This window comes from Hyperolius riggenbachi, chromosome 3 (assembly GCF_040937935.1).
Source record: "Hyperolius riggenbachi isolate aHypRig1 chromosome 3, aHypRig1.pri, whole genome shotgun sequence".
Lineage (NCBI taxonomy): Eukaryota > Metazoa > Chordata > Amphibia > Anura > Hyperoliidae > Hyperolius > Hyperolius riggenbachi.
Genome location: NC_090648.1, coordinates 251,187,531 through 251,204,781, shown reverse-complemented (window position 1 = coordinate 251,204,781; position 17,251 = coordinate 251,187,531). Strand labels below are relative to the sequence as shown.

The window sequence follows — 17,251 nt, the reverse complement described above, 5'->3', positions numbered from 1 at the left end:
ACCTTAATTTTTTCAAAGCCCTATGCAGGGACCGGTTTTATTTATGCTTTTAGGAGAATAGTATAGATTAAAAAAAATAATAATTTAAAAAAAAAAAAAAAGGTAAACTTCCCAGTGTTGGAGTTCACTGGTGAGCATTTCCTAGTTACCAACATCCAGGTTTGTATTCACTCCCTGACCACAGCAGTGATGCAGCAAGTAGCAAATACATATTAGAGCTTTTTGGGTTTTCTAAAGTTCTGAATTACAAAATCTAAATGACTATTCTACTCAAAGTGAAAATAAAATAAGTTCTTGAACTAGAGATTTAAACCCAGTGCTAATTACTTTAGAAATTATATAAACCCTAGATTTCTTAAATATTAAAAAAAACTAATAAAATGTTTTATCTACATTGACAAGTCACATCTTTCATAACAATCTACGACATTTTAGTCCTACTGAAAATATGTTTCAGTTTTACTGGAAAACCAAAATTTCATTTTTATTTCCCCCCATTGGATTTTAAATGACAAAGCATTTGTAAACTGCATAACTGTCACTTCTGTGTTGCATTGGGAGGTGGTAAATGAGGTGATACCACATACACAAGCATTGCACAAGGAAATTAACATTGTCTATATCACTTTTCTCTTCCTGAGTTTAACTTGAATTCCCAACATACATTTCATTTTTGGCAAAAATACTCTGTCGTGTAATAAGGCAGCCAAGCTTTTTATTTTGTTGTGATGTCTGCTTTCTTGTTTCTTGCTTCATTGATCTTCATGGGTATCTCACATTGATTTCTTTCTTACTATGATATGTTTAAAGTCTAGAAGGCAATATGAAGTCCATCATATATGTTGTGGCCTTGAGGATTTCAGCTGCACAGATTCAAAATTGTGTTCCTTTTCCTGTAACAATAAAACCTTGATTAAAAGATTATAGTGGAGTTTGAAAGGATTTTATTTATATGTTCCAAGACACAACCAAGACCAGAGCTATAAGCTCCCCACAGGTCGGGAAATATTAAAATATATGTCCACCTTCACACTGCCAAGGTCAGTTTGTAAGTTAATAGCACTATAAACTACCGGTATGTTTCCACTTCAATTTAGTATAATTTTCTAAAATTCACAAAAAGCTACAATTTCATGGGGCAGTTATGGCATCACTTGGTGTCTAGTGTGCTCCCAAAGTCCAATCTTTCTACATTAGTAATTTTCTACACAAAGTAGAAAATATTCTTTTTTGCACAACTGAGATTAATCAAATAACTACAGAAGGATGGCAATGCAGTGTAGCATTTTTGGTTATGAAATGCTTGCAGTACCTGGGGTCTACCAATGTGAGGCCGCACGGATTCACCTCTACCACCGATCATACTGCTCTCCCATCACTAAAGCTCTCTCACTGTGCCATCACTATGACATCAGAGCTCTATGAGCCAGTCAGGAGCCAATGTCATTGGCTCCTAACCATGTGATCAATGTGAGCCAATGAGATTGGCTCACAGTGACCGGCTCCTGACCGTCTCACGGAATTCTGCTATCATACCAAAAGCAGGGTGAGTTAGCTGTAGTGGCGGGAGAGCAGCGTAAATTGCTGTAGCGGCGGGAGTGTGCCATGGGAATGTTGAACTCTACGTCCTGGTAGGGATAACAGCTCCCAAACACGGCATAGATTTCAACTAGCGTGGTCCGGAAGCAGTTAATCAAAACTAAAAACATAGAGAATAACTTGAAATTCTACTTTTTTGTTAAGGGAACAAAATACATTTCCTCTACGTCACCCCTTTATTTTTCCCCTGTTTTAAAAGAAATTAGTTCAGTTTATTACCTTTTTTATACCGAAAATGCTATTTTCGATCTTGAAAATATATTTGTGAAAATATCTTGTATTTTTGTGATATGGTCACTGAAAACTAAATACGGTATATATATATCTGGTTTTTAGATTGGCATTTCTGTTCTACCCTATATGTACTATTTACTTTAAGCAGGTAGAGGTTAGAAAACTTAGGAAAAGTTTTACTGTGTGTAAACTTTAACAGTTACATGTAGAGGAAAAGTCTGTGATTATATATTAGAGATTGTTCCGTGACAATGACATTTTGTATTTTTTTCACTTGTTAAAGCAATATAGGCTTCAAATATCTAGTCATTTATAATATTTTTTTTCTTCCTAAATGCCAAAACCAAATAACAACTATATCTAACCATTCAGTATTTAGTTTTGAAGGAAAAGATGGATTCAGCACCTCAACATATGCACAATTACAGACACACAAGTAGGCAGAAAAGGAAGGGCTTCAGTTTGTGCAACCGATGGGTCATAGAAGGAAGCAAGCAGATCTGATAACCAAGGAAGAAGCTGCAACAACCTGCGTGATACTGCTTTATTGCTAAACAGTTCAGAGGTTACAGGGTACTAACGCTTGGTCACAACTGTGTCAGTAATAACTTATGCAGTTGTGCCCAAGCAATAATTCTATGCAAAACAGCTGTCAGCTGATCAGCTTCCACCACCTACCCGAGGCTTACAGTTTTTACCTGTAACCCTCTAATCCACTGAAGCAATAAAGCAATATCTTGCAGGTTGGTGCAGCTTCCTCCTCTATGTTTATTGGATCCATTCAGTATTTACTTAAAGGGACCCTATCGATTGTTATGTTTTTTTCAATGGAGATAGGAAATTGGTGTATACATTTGAATCCTTATCTCTGTTTACTGTTATCTAATCCCCTTCACACTTTTCTGACAGCAGTCTGCTGAAATACTGATGGCAGACTCAGCCATGGGAGGGGGGGGGGGGGAGATTCGCTTCACAGTGCATCACAGGCAGAGCTTTCTCTCACAGAGAGCAGAGGAAATCTATCTAATGTGCAACATAAACATCTATAATTGTGTGTGTGAAACCTGATATATAGAAACAAAAGCCTGTCAGGTACACTGTTCTTAGCATGTCATGTTGCAGATTCTTACAGATTCATACCTCTGCAAATGAGCCATTCCAAACATAGCTAAAATCTACACACAATGAATTAAAGCTTTTGCCTCTGATATTTAGCATGAACAGTAGAAAAATGTTTACACAGCTACTTAGACATTTGCACATTGTCATTTTAGAACACATGGTTTGATAGAGTTCCTTTAACCTCCTTGCCGGTTATCCCGAGCTCAGCTCGGGGTAACCTGCGCAGGAGGATTTCTCAGGCCCCGCTGGGCCGATTTGCACAATTTTTTTTCCTACACGCAGCTAGCACTTTGCTAGCTGATCGCCGCAGCTTGCCGCCGATTCGCCGCGCCGAGCCGCCCCCCCCCCAGACCCCTGCGCAGCCTGGCCAATCAGTGCCAGGCAGCGCTGAGGGGCGGATTGGGGTTCCCTGTGACGTCCCAACGTTGATGACGTCATCCCGCCCCGTCACCATGGCGACCGGGGAAGCCCTGCAGGAAATCCCGTTCTCTACGGGATTTCCTGCATACTCTGATCGCCGAAAGGCGATCGGAGTGGGTGGGGGGATGCCGCCGCTCAGCGGCTATCATGTAGCGAGCCTCCTTGCCGGATTTTTTAGACCGGCAAGGAGGTTAATGTAGACATTATATATAGTGTATTGAATATATTGCCTTACCTTTGTGGCAAGTGACTTCAGCTTTTCAAGTAATGACTGCTTATTGGAATAGACCACATCATCCTCATTGTCTTCTCCCTCCATTATAGCACAGCTGTCAGGTGCAGGCAACTCACACTCTTTGGAGTTAGCAGTCATAATCAATTTTGAGTATTTGTATTCTAGCCTAAAGACAAAAGTGGATGCTCAATATATATTTATACAAACACCCACCATACCAGAAAGGCACATAGTAACTGGGACCGCATACAAATCATTTGCACCAATGTGTATACTAAACTCCAGATGGGATGTGCCACCACCAAAGAGTAATGGAAGGAATAAGCTACTCTCCCCTCTCATGATTACATTCACCAACAGCCATTTTAGTAAGTGCACAGAAAATATTCTGTGGGAGTCCAATCCTAATCTAAAGAATAGTGCATTAACAACTGTAATAATTAAAGTCCACTAACAATATTGCTTGCAGGATATCACAGGACCAACTGCAACAGAATGGTGGACACGAGGCTGTGCCGTGGAACACAACCAACACATCTCCAAACTGTTTCCTGGTTCCTGCAGTCCTTCAAGGTTGAATATCTGCGTAATTCCTTACTCTGCCCAACGCATTGTCAGGATATGATTCAACATGGGCTTGTAAGGGGGTGCTCATCAGGGGCCTCTAATAAGTCATAGGTCATATGCTGACGAACTACCTTACCAAGTAGAGCTTACATTTGGCACTGTGGGCAAGACCCAGCCACAAACTAAACTCTTTCTGCTCTATTAACAAGCCACCCAGTGGCTACATAGATACTTCACTGCACTTTCAAATAATGTGCTCTTTCCAGAGAAACCTTTGACTCTATAAATAGGTCAAGGTTTTTTTCTTCTGAAGAACTTACCATAATATGCAAAGACATTGGCCTCAATTCACTAAGCTTATCTCCTGTCTTTAATAACGTTTCTAGAGTTGTTACCATGGTGATAGGGCATGTAGTATTCAGGAAACATATTACCTCAGGCAAACCTAAAAGTTAACTCTTCTGTCTTTAAGTTAACTCTCCAATCCTTAAAATAACTCCAGAGTTAAAGACAGGCTGTTAATTAACTGTGTGTGAAAATAACTACAGAGGAGGTAAATTAACTACAGAGGAGGTAACGTAAGGAATGAAGAGATAAGATAACTATCTCACTGTGTGGAGGTAAGTTTTCTCTTTCCTTATTATCTCCAGCATGATCTTAGTGAATTGAGGCCATTGTCTATTCCCTATACCTAATTTTAGTAAAAAGTTTACTACAAACTAACAGAAACATCTGATAGTGTTACATGTCTCTGCATATTACATAATGTTAAGCATCACTTTTTATGGTTTAGACAGAGCAGAGCACAAAAAAAATGTGTTTGTATATAGGTATAAATAATGATACTTTCACATTATATCCTTAAAGAGACACTGAAGCAAAACAAAAATTACAATATAATGAATTGGTTGTGTAGTACAAGAACATTAGTAGCAAAGAAAATATTCTCATATATTTATTTTCAGTTATATCGTTTTGTTTTTGTTTTTTTTAGAACATTGCATTATTCTCTAATATTTGCAGTTTACACACTACTCAGTATTTAGAAAAGGATTTTACAGAGCAGGCTAGTGAACTTTTGAACTGTCCTCTGCAGAAAAAAAATACAGTGCCAGACACTTGAGATAATAAGCTTCAGAAGACAGAGCTCTCTGCAACATTGAAAGTAGTAGAGCTCAATGGCTCTTTTGCATAGATAACAACTGGAGTTTCTTAACTCTTTCTGTACTGGAAACAATATTAGACTTATGTCTCTGCTCCTAATGTTTTATTTCTTAGCTGTACTACACATACAAATCATTATATCATATTTTTTTTCCCTTCAGTGTCTCTTTAAGGGCCTGTTTCCACTGGCCAAATTGCCTGGGTGTGATTGCTGTACTGCAAGCACTTCCAGTCACACTGTGATGCGTACCAGTGCGACTCAATACAATTCCTATGGGACCCGCATGCAACCTGCGGAAAACTGCAGCATGCAATCCATAAATTTAGGCACACTGCTACGCATCGCATTGTGACCAAAAATTAACTTTAATGGAAATGGTTCCATTGACTCCCATTAAATGCAGTTTGCATCCGATGCGGCAATCCCACCGCACCGCACATAGTGGAAACAGGCCCTAAAAGACATAAGTATTCTAATCAAGTTTTTGTTTGTTTTTTGGTTTTCTGTTCTATGCGTATTAAGTAATTAATATATACTGTACCAAGCAATGGCAGTATTGTGATTTCTAGTGTTCAGAAGTATTGTATACCTTCACCTGCAATATCTTGATATATAGTAAAACTTATGTTAAGTTTTCTGATAGTTCCCAACACCCTAGCATAGTATTTACAGCTAAACTAATGAGAAAGTGTTTTCTGAATCTACACTATGCACTCACTTTTGGTTTTTCTTCCAGAAGTAACAGGTCAGTGCTACAAGCAGAACTGCTACAAAGGCTCCAACGCCAGCTCCAACCTTCAGCCAGAAGTCTATTGATTCACAGGCTGCAGTCCTCTTTTCAGGTAGAGCAACACCTTTCATGCATAGTTTTGGCTCATTCCACACATAATGGGTTTCCTTTAAATTAAAAAACACACAAGTCAAATTACATACAAACAATAGAGGGTTACCGAAAGCAATACTATGCAGTATATATAACGAGATGGAATTTGATTTGTAAAGTTATTTAATTTAGGAGTTGTTTTGAAAATTAGCTTTGCAATCTTTTTTTAAATATTAACAAGTAACTTTTGAACCACTAAAAAATGTTTAACACAAGCTGTGTGCTCTATTTTGTTTCCAGATACTTGATATTTTAAATCTATTTTGCACTAACACTTCTTGTTTTAACTACTCTGCTACAGCCTATCGCCAATTGGCGGCCGCAGAATGTCTCCCCCAGGACCACTACTGGAGGTGGGGATTAGCAGGGAATGTGTGCATGCATGCGCACGTGTTCCCTGCCAAGTGACACAGCAGGGATCCATCTGTGATCTAGCACAACGCTGTACAGGGGACAGCCCTTACGTCACTTAACTGTCCTTCTGATCGGCTCACAATCTAAACCATCTCATAGGCTTATGTCAATGAGAGGGTACTGCAAACTACAGATCGTAGTCAGGGCCAATTTAGGGGGGGAAGAAGGGTGGGATTGAGGGGGAGAAAATAGGCATTTTTAATAAAAAAAACTGTATAACCATTCAAGCCACCTGGACGTGATAGTCACGTATAGGCGGCTGCTGTTGCGCTGCTGTGTGCTCCAGCGCGCAATCGTGCCTGTGCCCATGTTGCCCCCCGTTAGCCCAGAGATCATTGAATGGGAAAATAGTTCCCATTCATTGATCTAAGTTCCTGGTAGAAAGACCGCCGTCTTTCTGATAAACAAACAAAAAAAACTGTTTCCCGTCCTCCTTATGCTTCCTGGAAGTGAGAGAGTAACAACTACATCTACATACATTTTTTTTTAAATGAAATAAACGCACATTATTACATTCTGAATTAATTGTTTACCTCCCACACCCAAAATTACCCAAATACATTTTTTTATGGAAAAACAAAAAAATTACAATTATACAAAAAAAAAAAAAATATAAATAGTTACCTAAGGATCTGAACTTTTTTGATATGCATGTGAATATGGTATATTACGAACATTTTTTAAATTATAAGCTTGTAAATAGTGATGGACGCAAAACTGAAAAATGCACCTTTATTTCCAAATAAAATATTGGCACCATACATGGGCGTCGCTAGCCCTATTTTAGGGGGGGCCCGTGCCCCCAACACGTCCTAGGGTGCTCCCAATCTATTAACAGGGGCGCCCCGCTAGGACCTGGAGGGGTCGCAGCATGAGGGGAGAGCTTGGTGGCACGTCGGCGGGGAGGGGGGACAGTCCCCCACCTCCCTCACCTCGAGCTCTCCCCTCTGCGCTCCCCTCCAGCATTAAATTGTCCGTATGCAGGCAGCAGCAGATACATACCTTCCGTGTGTTCCAGCGTGGACGTTTCTCCTGTTTATACAGGAAGTTGCGTCAGATGCTAGAGAGAGGAACATCCGTGGAACGCAAGGAAGGTATGTATCTGCCGCTGCCCGCCACCTGCATACGGACTATTTAATGCTGGAGGGGAGTGAAGAGGGGAGAGCCCGAGGTGAGGGGAGGACCATCCCCCCTCCCCGCCGACGTGCTACCAAGCTCTCCCCTCATGCTGTGACCCGTCCAGCCCCTAAAAACGGCCCTAAGCGCGCCCAGGGGACAGCCAGCGTCAAGGTAAGGGGGGCGCCTGTCACTACCTAACTGGGGGTCCCTATCACTACCTAACTTGGGGGGCGCCTGTCACTTTCTACCTAACCTGGGGTTTCCTGTCACTACATAACCTGAGGTTGCCTGTCACTACCTAACCTGGGGGTGCCTGTCACTCACTATCTACCTGGGGGTCCCTGTCACTCACTACCTAAACTGGGGGGCTTCTGTCTCTATCTAAACTGGGGGCTCCTGTCACTACATACACTGGGGGGCTCCTGTCACTGCCTGAACTGGGGGGCTCCTGTCACTACCTGAACTGGGGGGGCTCCTGTCACTACCTAAACTGGGGAACTCCTGGTGCCACCTTAACTAGGGGGCAACTGTCACTACCTAAACTATCCAGGCCAGCCAGCCCAGCATCACCACCAGCCAACCAGCCCAGAATCACTGTCAAAAAGGCCACAGCATCACCACCAGTCAGGCCAGCATTTACTTCAACCAGCCAAGCACAGCCCAGCATTACCGCCAGCCAGGTCACAGCATCACCGCCAGCCAACCCAGCCACAGCATCACCGCCAGCCAGGCCACAGCATCACTGCCAGGCCTTTCAGCCCACACATCATCCCCAATCCAGCCAAAAACAGTATTGCCAGGCACAGCAGCCAGTAGAGGAGAATTCAGAAGCCAGGTGATAGGTGTCTACCATATTAAGGGGGCATTCTGCCTATTTATGTGAAATGCTGTCTATTTATGTGCCTCATGACTGCTGAATTTGTCTTGTTGGGGGCCTCATGATTGCTGAATTTGTCTTGTTGGGGGGCTCATGACTTGTTGGGAGGCCTCAAGATTGCTGAATTTGTCTTGTTGGGGGCCTCATGATTTGTTGGGGGCCTCATGATTGCTGAATTTGTCATGTTGGGGGCCTCATGATTTCTGAATTTGTCTTGTTGGGGCCTCATGATTGCTGAATTTGTCTTGATAGGGGCCTCATGATTGCTGAATTTGTCTTGTTGGGGGTCACATGATTGCTAACTGCGAGACTATGGGAAAAGCTGAATCCTTATCATATGAGACAATAGCATTAAACCTACTTTTTTAGCTTTTTAAAACAGAAAATAAAACTGGGAGGTTCTCAAAAAAAATGAATACATTTTTTCAGGAGTAGGATGGATGAAATTGTTTATATTCACAGTTTATTTTCAATTTGGATTTTCCATACTGTTCATGTATGAGTTAAAACGTTTGTACAGTATTTAGTTTAAATTGCTGTTGCCACTTTGCGATAGATAAGTGACTTTTGGGTTGCAGTTTAGGCACTCGGCCTCCAAAAGGTTCGCCACCACTGTCCTAGTCTAATGTCCCACCATTGCTAAGTTCATGTAAATTTGTCTCCACCCGTGACCACACCCACATTCTGGTCCATGGCCACACTCATTTTTCGACAATGTAACCCTCATATTTTTCGGGACGCTAGCTGCGGTGTGCTGATCTCTGCTGCCTACAGTATGTACAGTATAAGCTGTTCTCTAGTGCCTGCACTGTGTACTGATCTACCTCCAGTGTGTACAGTATAAGGTGTTACTCTGTGCCTTTACTGATTTTAAACCATCTGTATTGTATGCTGATCCCTGCTACTTTCAGTATGTACAGTATTAGCTGTAAAGCCTGGTACACACATACAATTTTGATTAGCCAATTTTAGCTCTGTTCATCAAATGCATTGTCTGTTGGTACACTTACTGCATGGGGCTAGTAAAATTGGTCAGTGATTGACCAATCAAAATTGTATATGCGTATACATCTTTGATCTATGCCTATACTGATTGAAAATTATCTAAATAAAGGACAGGGGGCTCCATCCAATATTTTGATGGGCAGGCCCGTTATCTGTAGTTTACACCGCTGCTAAGTTCATGTACATTTGGCCCCACCCATGGCCACACCCACTCACTGTATGGCCATGTCCATTTTTGCCGCAGCGCGCTGCATACGCCCCCCACCTAGTGCCCACAGGTGCCCCTGATCTCAAGGACCCTAGGAAAGCCCATGGCACTATACATTGTGATAGGGACATAATTTAAATGGTCAGTGGCGTAGCTAAGGAGCTGTGGGCCCCGATGCAAGTTTTACAATGGGGCCCCCCAGGCACTCTACACATAACAATTGATACGGCGCACCAAAACCTGACAATGGCAACTACAGTGTCAGAGGTGCAAGAAGGGGATGGGGATGTGCTTGTTAATGTTTACCACTACTCAATGTATATATAGAAGTGATTATTATGAGCACAGGACCAATAGAGAGCTAATACTGTAGTTGAGGGAGGGCCCTTCGGGGCCCCTCTGGCCCAAGGGCCCCGATGCGGTCGCTACCGCTGCACCCCCTATTGCTACGCCCCTGTAAATGGTGTAATAACTGGGACAATGGGCAAATAAAATACATGGGTTTTAATTATGGTAGCATGTATTATTTTAAAGCTATAATGACCGAAAACTGAGAAATAATGATTTTTTTCCATTTTTTCTTAATATTCCTGTGAAAATGCATTTAGAAAAAAATAATTCTTAGCAAAATGTTCCACCCAAAGAAAACCTAATTGGTGGCGGAAAAAACAAGGTATAGATCAAGTCATTGTGATAATTACTGATAAAGTTATTGACGTATGAATGGGGGGTGAAAATTGCTCTGATGTATAAGGTGACAAATACCCATGGGCTGAAATGGTTAAATTAATTAAAAAAAGACAAAAAAAAACCAAATGGCAGCAGCAATCAGATACCAACAACAGAAAGCTCTGTTGGTGAGAAGAAAAGGAGGTAAGATTCATTTGGGTGCTAAGTTGTATGGCTTGCAATACACTGTTAAAGCTGCACAGTGCTGAATCGTAAAAAAAAATTGCCTGGTCACTAGGGGGTGTAAGCCTGTGGTCCTGTAGTGATTTAAAGGAATACTATCGATACCCAAGTGTTCTAAAATTACAATGTACAAATAATGTCTAAGTAGCTGTGTAAACATTTTCCTACTTTTCATGTTAAATATCAGAGACAAAAGCTGTAATTTATTAAGGGTAGGATTTAGCTATATTGGGACAAATAAATTGCAGAAGGGGTATCTGCTTCAATGCACAGCCAGAGTTGCATATCAGACTACAGAAAGCAAATAACAAACATATCAAACTCTGAAAGCAAAAACAGTATGAAAAGCTGTGACCATTAGTTACATTTCCTCTGCTCTCTTCAGACAGGTCAGTCAGAAGCACAGGACACAGAAGCTGCAGAGCTTTCTCTCTGTCACACACAGAGCTACACATAGAGTTAACTGATCAAGTGTGAGGGGAATGTCCCCTCTCCTCATGGCTCAGTCAGCCGTCAGTTTTGGCGTCAGTAAAGTTTGAAAGTATTTTGCTAATAGTAAACAATGAAGTTGCTACTAAAATGTATACACCAGTACTTAGCAGCACTTCCCAAACAATTCCTGTGTCAACTGAAAAAAATATGTGAATCGATAGTATTCCTTTAAGTCAAGCATTCATTAGATTTACTCTCTTTTCTTCAGCTTCCATTCAGTACTAATCATACATGTACAGTACTGTGCACAATATTTAGGCAAGTGTAAAAAATGCTGGAAACAAAGAATGCTTTCACAAATACATGTGTTCTTAGTTAATTTTTTACAATTGCAAAGTGAACAAGGAAACAAACCGAAGATGAATCTAAATAAAATCAATATTTGGGATCACCATCCTTTGCCTTCAAAATAGCATCTGCTTTAAGGCCCGTTCACACTGCACGCGTTTCCATCTGCGTTTCGGGAACGCGTGCGGGAGGCCGACACGCACGACATCAGACAGTGCATAGAGTGATGTTCACACTGCATGCGTTCCGGACCAGTGCGGACCAGGAACGCATGCTGCACGCATTTTTTCCAGAAACGTGCGGCTGAAGTGAATGGGATCAGCCACGCAATGCATACAAACACGGATGGTGTGCATTCATATGTGTTGCGTTCCGAACGCACAGCCGTCCGTGTTTGCTAATGTGAACAGGGCCTTAGGGTAAGCCTGCTAACAATTTTGGAAGGAACTCAGCAGACAGGTTGTTTTAAACATCTTGAAGATCTAACCTTAGATCTCCTGTGTTTGTAAGCTGCCTCAAATCATGCTGTCTGTTCAAGACTTTCCCGGTCCTCTCTCTGTGCTCTCGTTCCATCGTTGTCCCCCATTCAAAATTTGCGTCTTTGGATCCACTCGTCTTCAGAAGTACTCGGAGACGTGAGTACTTCCAAAGCCTGGACGAGGGGTCCTGAAGAATTATTCAACTGAGCCGGTCAAATAACTTCCCCAGTTGACAGCAGTGGAATGAGAGCAGGGAAAGGGTTCAGGGGAGACTCTATGGCAGTGCTAGGCAAACTACAGCCTGTGGGCCATAACTTGTCCAGTAGTTTGCTGCCGATAGGTGGACGGATTCTTCTCTTTCCCCCTCCCTCCCTCCCTGTGTAGTCGCGATTAGCAGGGATTAACTCACCTACTCACCGCTTCCTGTGTCGCATCTCCATGGTACCAGAGAGTAACATGACACGACGTTGAGATGTGCCAGCGTATTATATGCTGGCATTTGATACGTTGGCATGTGCGACAGGTGTCACATGACGGCTGGTTACCAAAGAGACACGACCCAAAAAGCGATGAGTAGGTGAGATAACCCCAGCTAATCGCCCGCTTGCAACTCTGTAGGGAGGGAGGGGGAAAAGAGAGGAGGAGGAGGCCAGGAATGTTAGGAATGCAGCCCGCGGTCCGCAGAATGCAGCCCGGGCCGCGCAAAGTTTGCCCAGGCCTGCTCTATGGGATCCAGAGCCTTAAGTCTCTTTAGGTAAGTATATGATGTCTTTTTTAGGTTGCTTTAAGAAACTGTACCTGTTGCCCTTTTCTACAAGCGCCTTCTAACTTTTGAAAGTCATTTTCTGTACAGAGAGGACAAGCTTCTGCTGTCTCCCAAAGAAAGTAGAAGTTGCATCCATCACATGTGCCTGCAGGGCATGCTCTGTAAAAGAAAAAAATATATTATTCATACAATTTCTAAAATGTATATTTACCTGTAATAGCACAATACATTGCCTCTGCTGTTCATGCAATAATTATAGTCATTATAATTATTATAGTTATTATTAAAGTATAATTAATTAAAATAAATTATTTAATACACCACAGAGAAGAAACATAATGTTCATTCTGCATCTGGTAATGCACATTAACGGTGGGAAGAAAATGTTGTGTATCTTCACTTAAAAATGTTTTAATTTGACCATTGGGGCTTTTATCCCTTTCTTTGTTCATCTATCAGCTAAATCCAGCAATGAGGATTTTGAAAAATGCTGATTGTATTTGATCATTTGCCATGTCACTAGCAGTTGCCAAGTTTAATAAGTATTATTTCGAATCTCCTCAAATACAGTCCATGATTCAGTGAATTCTTCTTCTGAGTTTTCTCATAGGAGATATTTTTACACCTTATCAATAAGATACCTTTTTAGTTGCCAGGGCACAAAAAAAAGTTCTCCATGTAAGTTGTCCAAAATTCTCTTATGTTGATACTGCTTTCTAAAATTCATTTTTAGATTTTTTTTACTTGCTTGGTGCTGAAAATGTATTTAGTAGATAAGGTGAAAAAAAGCTTCCTGCAAGAGAACTCAGGAGACAAGTTAAAGTGAACCTAAAGTCAGGAAAAAAAAATGAGTTTAACTCACCTGGGGCTTCCCTCAGCCCCTTGAAGCTGATCGGTGCCCACGCTGACTCCATCAGATGTCCCTGGACCGGCCGGCAGCGACTTCCGGTTTCGCCGTCACCGGCCGACAGGCTGTGAACGCGAGTGATTCTTCGCGTTCCCAGCCAAAATAGCGCCCCCTATGCTGCTATTGCGGCCTCCCTATGCTGGGGCGATATTCTGTCTGGGAACGCGAAGAATTACTCGCGTTCCCAGCCTGTCGGCCGGTGACGGCGAAACCGGAAGTCGTCGCCGGCCGGTCCAGGGACATCTGATGGAGTCCGCGTGGGCACCGATCAGCTTCAGGGGGCTGAGGGAAGCCCCAGGTGAGTTAAACTCATTTTTTTCTTCCTGACTTTAGGTTCACTTTAAGAACATAGTGTCAATTCAATTGTTGCCCTCCTCATCTATTCCCCCATCTTTTTATATGGTTATATGTGGCATAAGAATAATACCAAGGCTTTAACAGAATTGATAGAATACATAAATAAACATGTGGTTTGAGCATATAAGAAGGAGAGGAAGCCACCTGTCAACAAAAGCCACATATAACCATATAAAAAGATGGAGAAATAGATGAGGAGGGCAACAAATGAATTTACACTATGTTCTTAACTTGTCTCCTGAGTTCTCTCGCAGGAGGTGTTTTTTCACCTTATCCACTAAATACATTTTCAGCACTAAGCAAGTAAAAAAAAATCTAAAAATGAAATGACATGATGATAATCACTGGCCATATGAAAATACACCACAGACTACTTTGGTACATACACTACTACTACTACTACTGTGTATGCTTGTACTGGTCATTTCATAAAGAAAGGGAAGTCTGCAACACACCTTCAATTAAAAAAAAAATCTTCGTTTTTTGAATATTTAAAACATTGGTGAAAAAGGCTTACAAGTCTTGGGCCTAGATACAGGCCTTAGTAATAGCCTGCAGGGGCGTAGCAATAGGGGTTGCAGAGGTAGCGACCGCATCGGGACCCTTGGGCCAGAGGGGCCCCAAAGGGCCCTTCCTCAACTACAGTATTAGCTCTCTATAGGTCCTGTGCTCATAATAATCACTTCTCTAGATACTTTGAATAGTGGTACTTATTAACAAACTGTTCCCCATCCCCTTCTTCCACCTCAGGCACTGTAGTTGCCATTGGCAGGTTTTGGTGTGCTGTATCAATTGTTATGTATAGAGTGCTTTGGGGGCCCGATTGTAAAACTTGCATCGGGGCCCACAGCTCCTTAGCTACGCCACTGATAGACTAAATACAAATGTGTAAAACAAACATTTATATTTGCTAAACCACTCCCCCCGCACATGTAAGTGAGGGAACAAGTTTAAAGAGACTCTGTAACAAATTTTTCAGCCTTAGTTCTTCTATCCTATAAGTTCCTATGCCTGTTCTAATCTGCTCTGGCTTACTGCAGTCTTTCCTAACTGCACTGTCTCTGTAATAAATCAATGTATCTTTCCTCTGTCCTGTTTGTCAGGCTAAAGCTTGATTGTGTGGAATGTGCAGGGCTGCTTGTGATTGGTAGAAGCGTTACACACCCTCTGCAGGCCCCCTGCATACTCTGAATGACTCACACACTATGCTTATCTGAGCCTATTAGAAGCTGGTTAGTTTGTTTGTAAACACTGCCTAAAACTGTTAATTACAAGCCAGGATTGCAGCAGAGAGTGGCAGAAACAGCACAGAGGGGCACAGGAGAAAATAATGAATAGAATGGTATGCTTTTTATTGTAAGAATATTAGAGTACAGATTTTCTTTAAGGAATCAATTATTTAACAACATTAGAAAACAAATACACACATTAACATACATAAAAGATGGAAATATATCAATAAAAACCACTTACACCTCAATCCATAGAGCCATGAGGTGTGTAAAGAGCGGGCTTTTTCCTCGTACACTACCTGTACCAGTCATGGTCATTTCTGGGATCCTTGAAGCAAAATATCAGGAAAACTGAAAAGGTGTTTATGAAGGGAATTACCTGGGCACAGAAATATCACCCTGACCAAGTTTCATAGGGTTACACCTCATAGATAACACTGTAGCTCTTCCTTTTTCACATGAAGATGTAGCTGCAGATGATCTACAAAGAAAACATACCATGCACAATAAAGCAAATGTTTTAATCAAGAAGTTTTGTATTAGGATGATACCATTTATTGGCTAACTAAAAAGAATAAGAGTTAGGCCTCTTGCACACTGCATGCATTTCAGATTCCGATTCCGCTTTTTAATCTGTTTTTACATCCGATTCCGATTCAGATTTTTAATCTTAACTGCATGCTGCGTTTTTTGATCCGTTTTTCTGTTGAATGTATTCAAGGAAAATCGGAAACGGAATCGGAATCGGAAACGGAATACGGATTTGCAGTGTGCAGGGAGCCTAAAGCTGGCCACTAACGGTCCAATTACTAGCGAAAAATCGTTCGAGCAATCAGAAATTCTGATCGGACGAAAAATCGTTCACTACACCATTAACTAACCAATCATTGCTTCCTATCTATCACGACCACCAAGAAAATCCAAATTTTCGACGAAATTTCATTCGGGCGACATTTTTTTCACTCGTTCATAATCGATTGTGTCCATCAATGGAGATTATTTACAACCAATCCGATCAGAATTTCTGATCGCTCTAACTATTTTTCGCTAGAAATTGGACATTAGTGGCCAGCTTAAGCGAGCTTTTGGCTGTAAAGCCTTCGTTGGGCTTCAATCCTGTTTGCTTGCAAGCTGATGGAACAGGCAGCTACATACATGCAACATCAAATGTTTTAATGATACAAAACTCATTCAGTTGTCCAGATTTATTGTAAATGTAAGGCAATATAATGTCTCAGAATTTGTGTAAATCATATTACAGCTATGTTTAACTATGATCTAAATCAGAGGATAATCACTGGTCATTGTAGTGTCTAAAAGCTTAAAAGTGGTTGTTTGACTTTTCACACGTGACAAAGGAAATGATGATTTGTGGAACAAGAGACCTTTGTTTACAGTCTACTTGTTTTCTATTGCATGAGAAGTGGAGAAGTAATGGTGGCACGGCACAGACCACTTCATAGTTAAAGGGACCCCGAGCAGTAGCTGTGGGTATGCATTTAAATATACACTGTCAAAAGTCGTGCTGTGACCCTCGGAACAGGAAGCCTGCGTGTCCTCTCTGCGCATGCACAGATTTCCTGGATTCTTCCTCCTCTGTTCCCCTCCCTTCTGCCGGGCGTCATTATGCGGTTCACGAGCGGAGGGGAGGAAGAAGCCAGGAAGCCTGTGCCTCTGACACAGGAGACCAGGGTTCGAATCTTGGCTCTGCCTGTTCAGTAAGCCAGCACCTATTCAGTAGGAGACCTTGGGCAAGTCTCCCTAACACTGCTACTGCCTATAGAGCGCGTCCTAGTGGCTGTAGCTCTGGCGCTTTGAGTTCGTCAGGAGAAAAGTGCGATATAAGTGTTCTGTGTTTGTTTGTTTGCCAAGGTACCTGGCCTAAGACTGCTGCAAGAAAGAGTTTCCATATTAGGTCATGTAAGCACTGTCTGGATACTTAAAAACTAAAACTAAAATGTACAAAAAAA

The 17,251-nt window shown here is 41.7% G+C and overlaps 1 protein-coding gene across 1 annotated transcript in view; it reads right to left on the bottom strand.

The window, feature by feature from the left end:
* Nucleotides 1-695: 695 nt before the first annotated feature.
* ELAPOR2 (endosome-lysosome associated apoptosis and autophagy regulator family member 2) overlaps nt 696-17,251 on the bottom strand; it is a 124,048-nt gene continuing 107,492 nt past the window's right edge. Inside the window, exons 18-22 of the mRNA XM_068276166.1 lie at nt 15,661-15,762; nt 12,818-12,944; nt 6,061-6,239; nt 3,611-3,776; nt 696-893 (exon numbers count right to left, since the gene is read on the bottom strand). Of these exons, the coding sequence (XP_068132267.1) occupies nt 834-893; nt 3,611-3,776; nt 6,061-6,239; nt 12,818-12,944; nt 15,661-15,762 (634 nt within the window). The 3' untranslated portion in view covers nt 696-833. The remainder of the gene's footprint in view (nt 894-3,610; nt 3,777-6,060; nt 6,240-12,817; nt 12,945-15,660; nt 15,763-17,251) is intronic.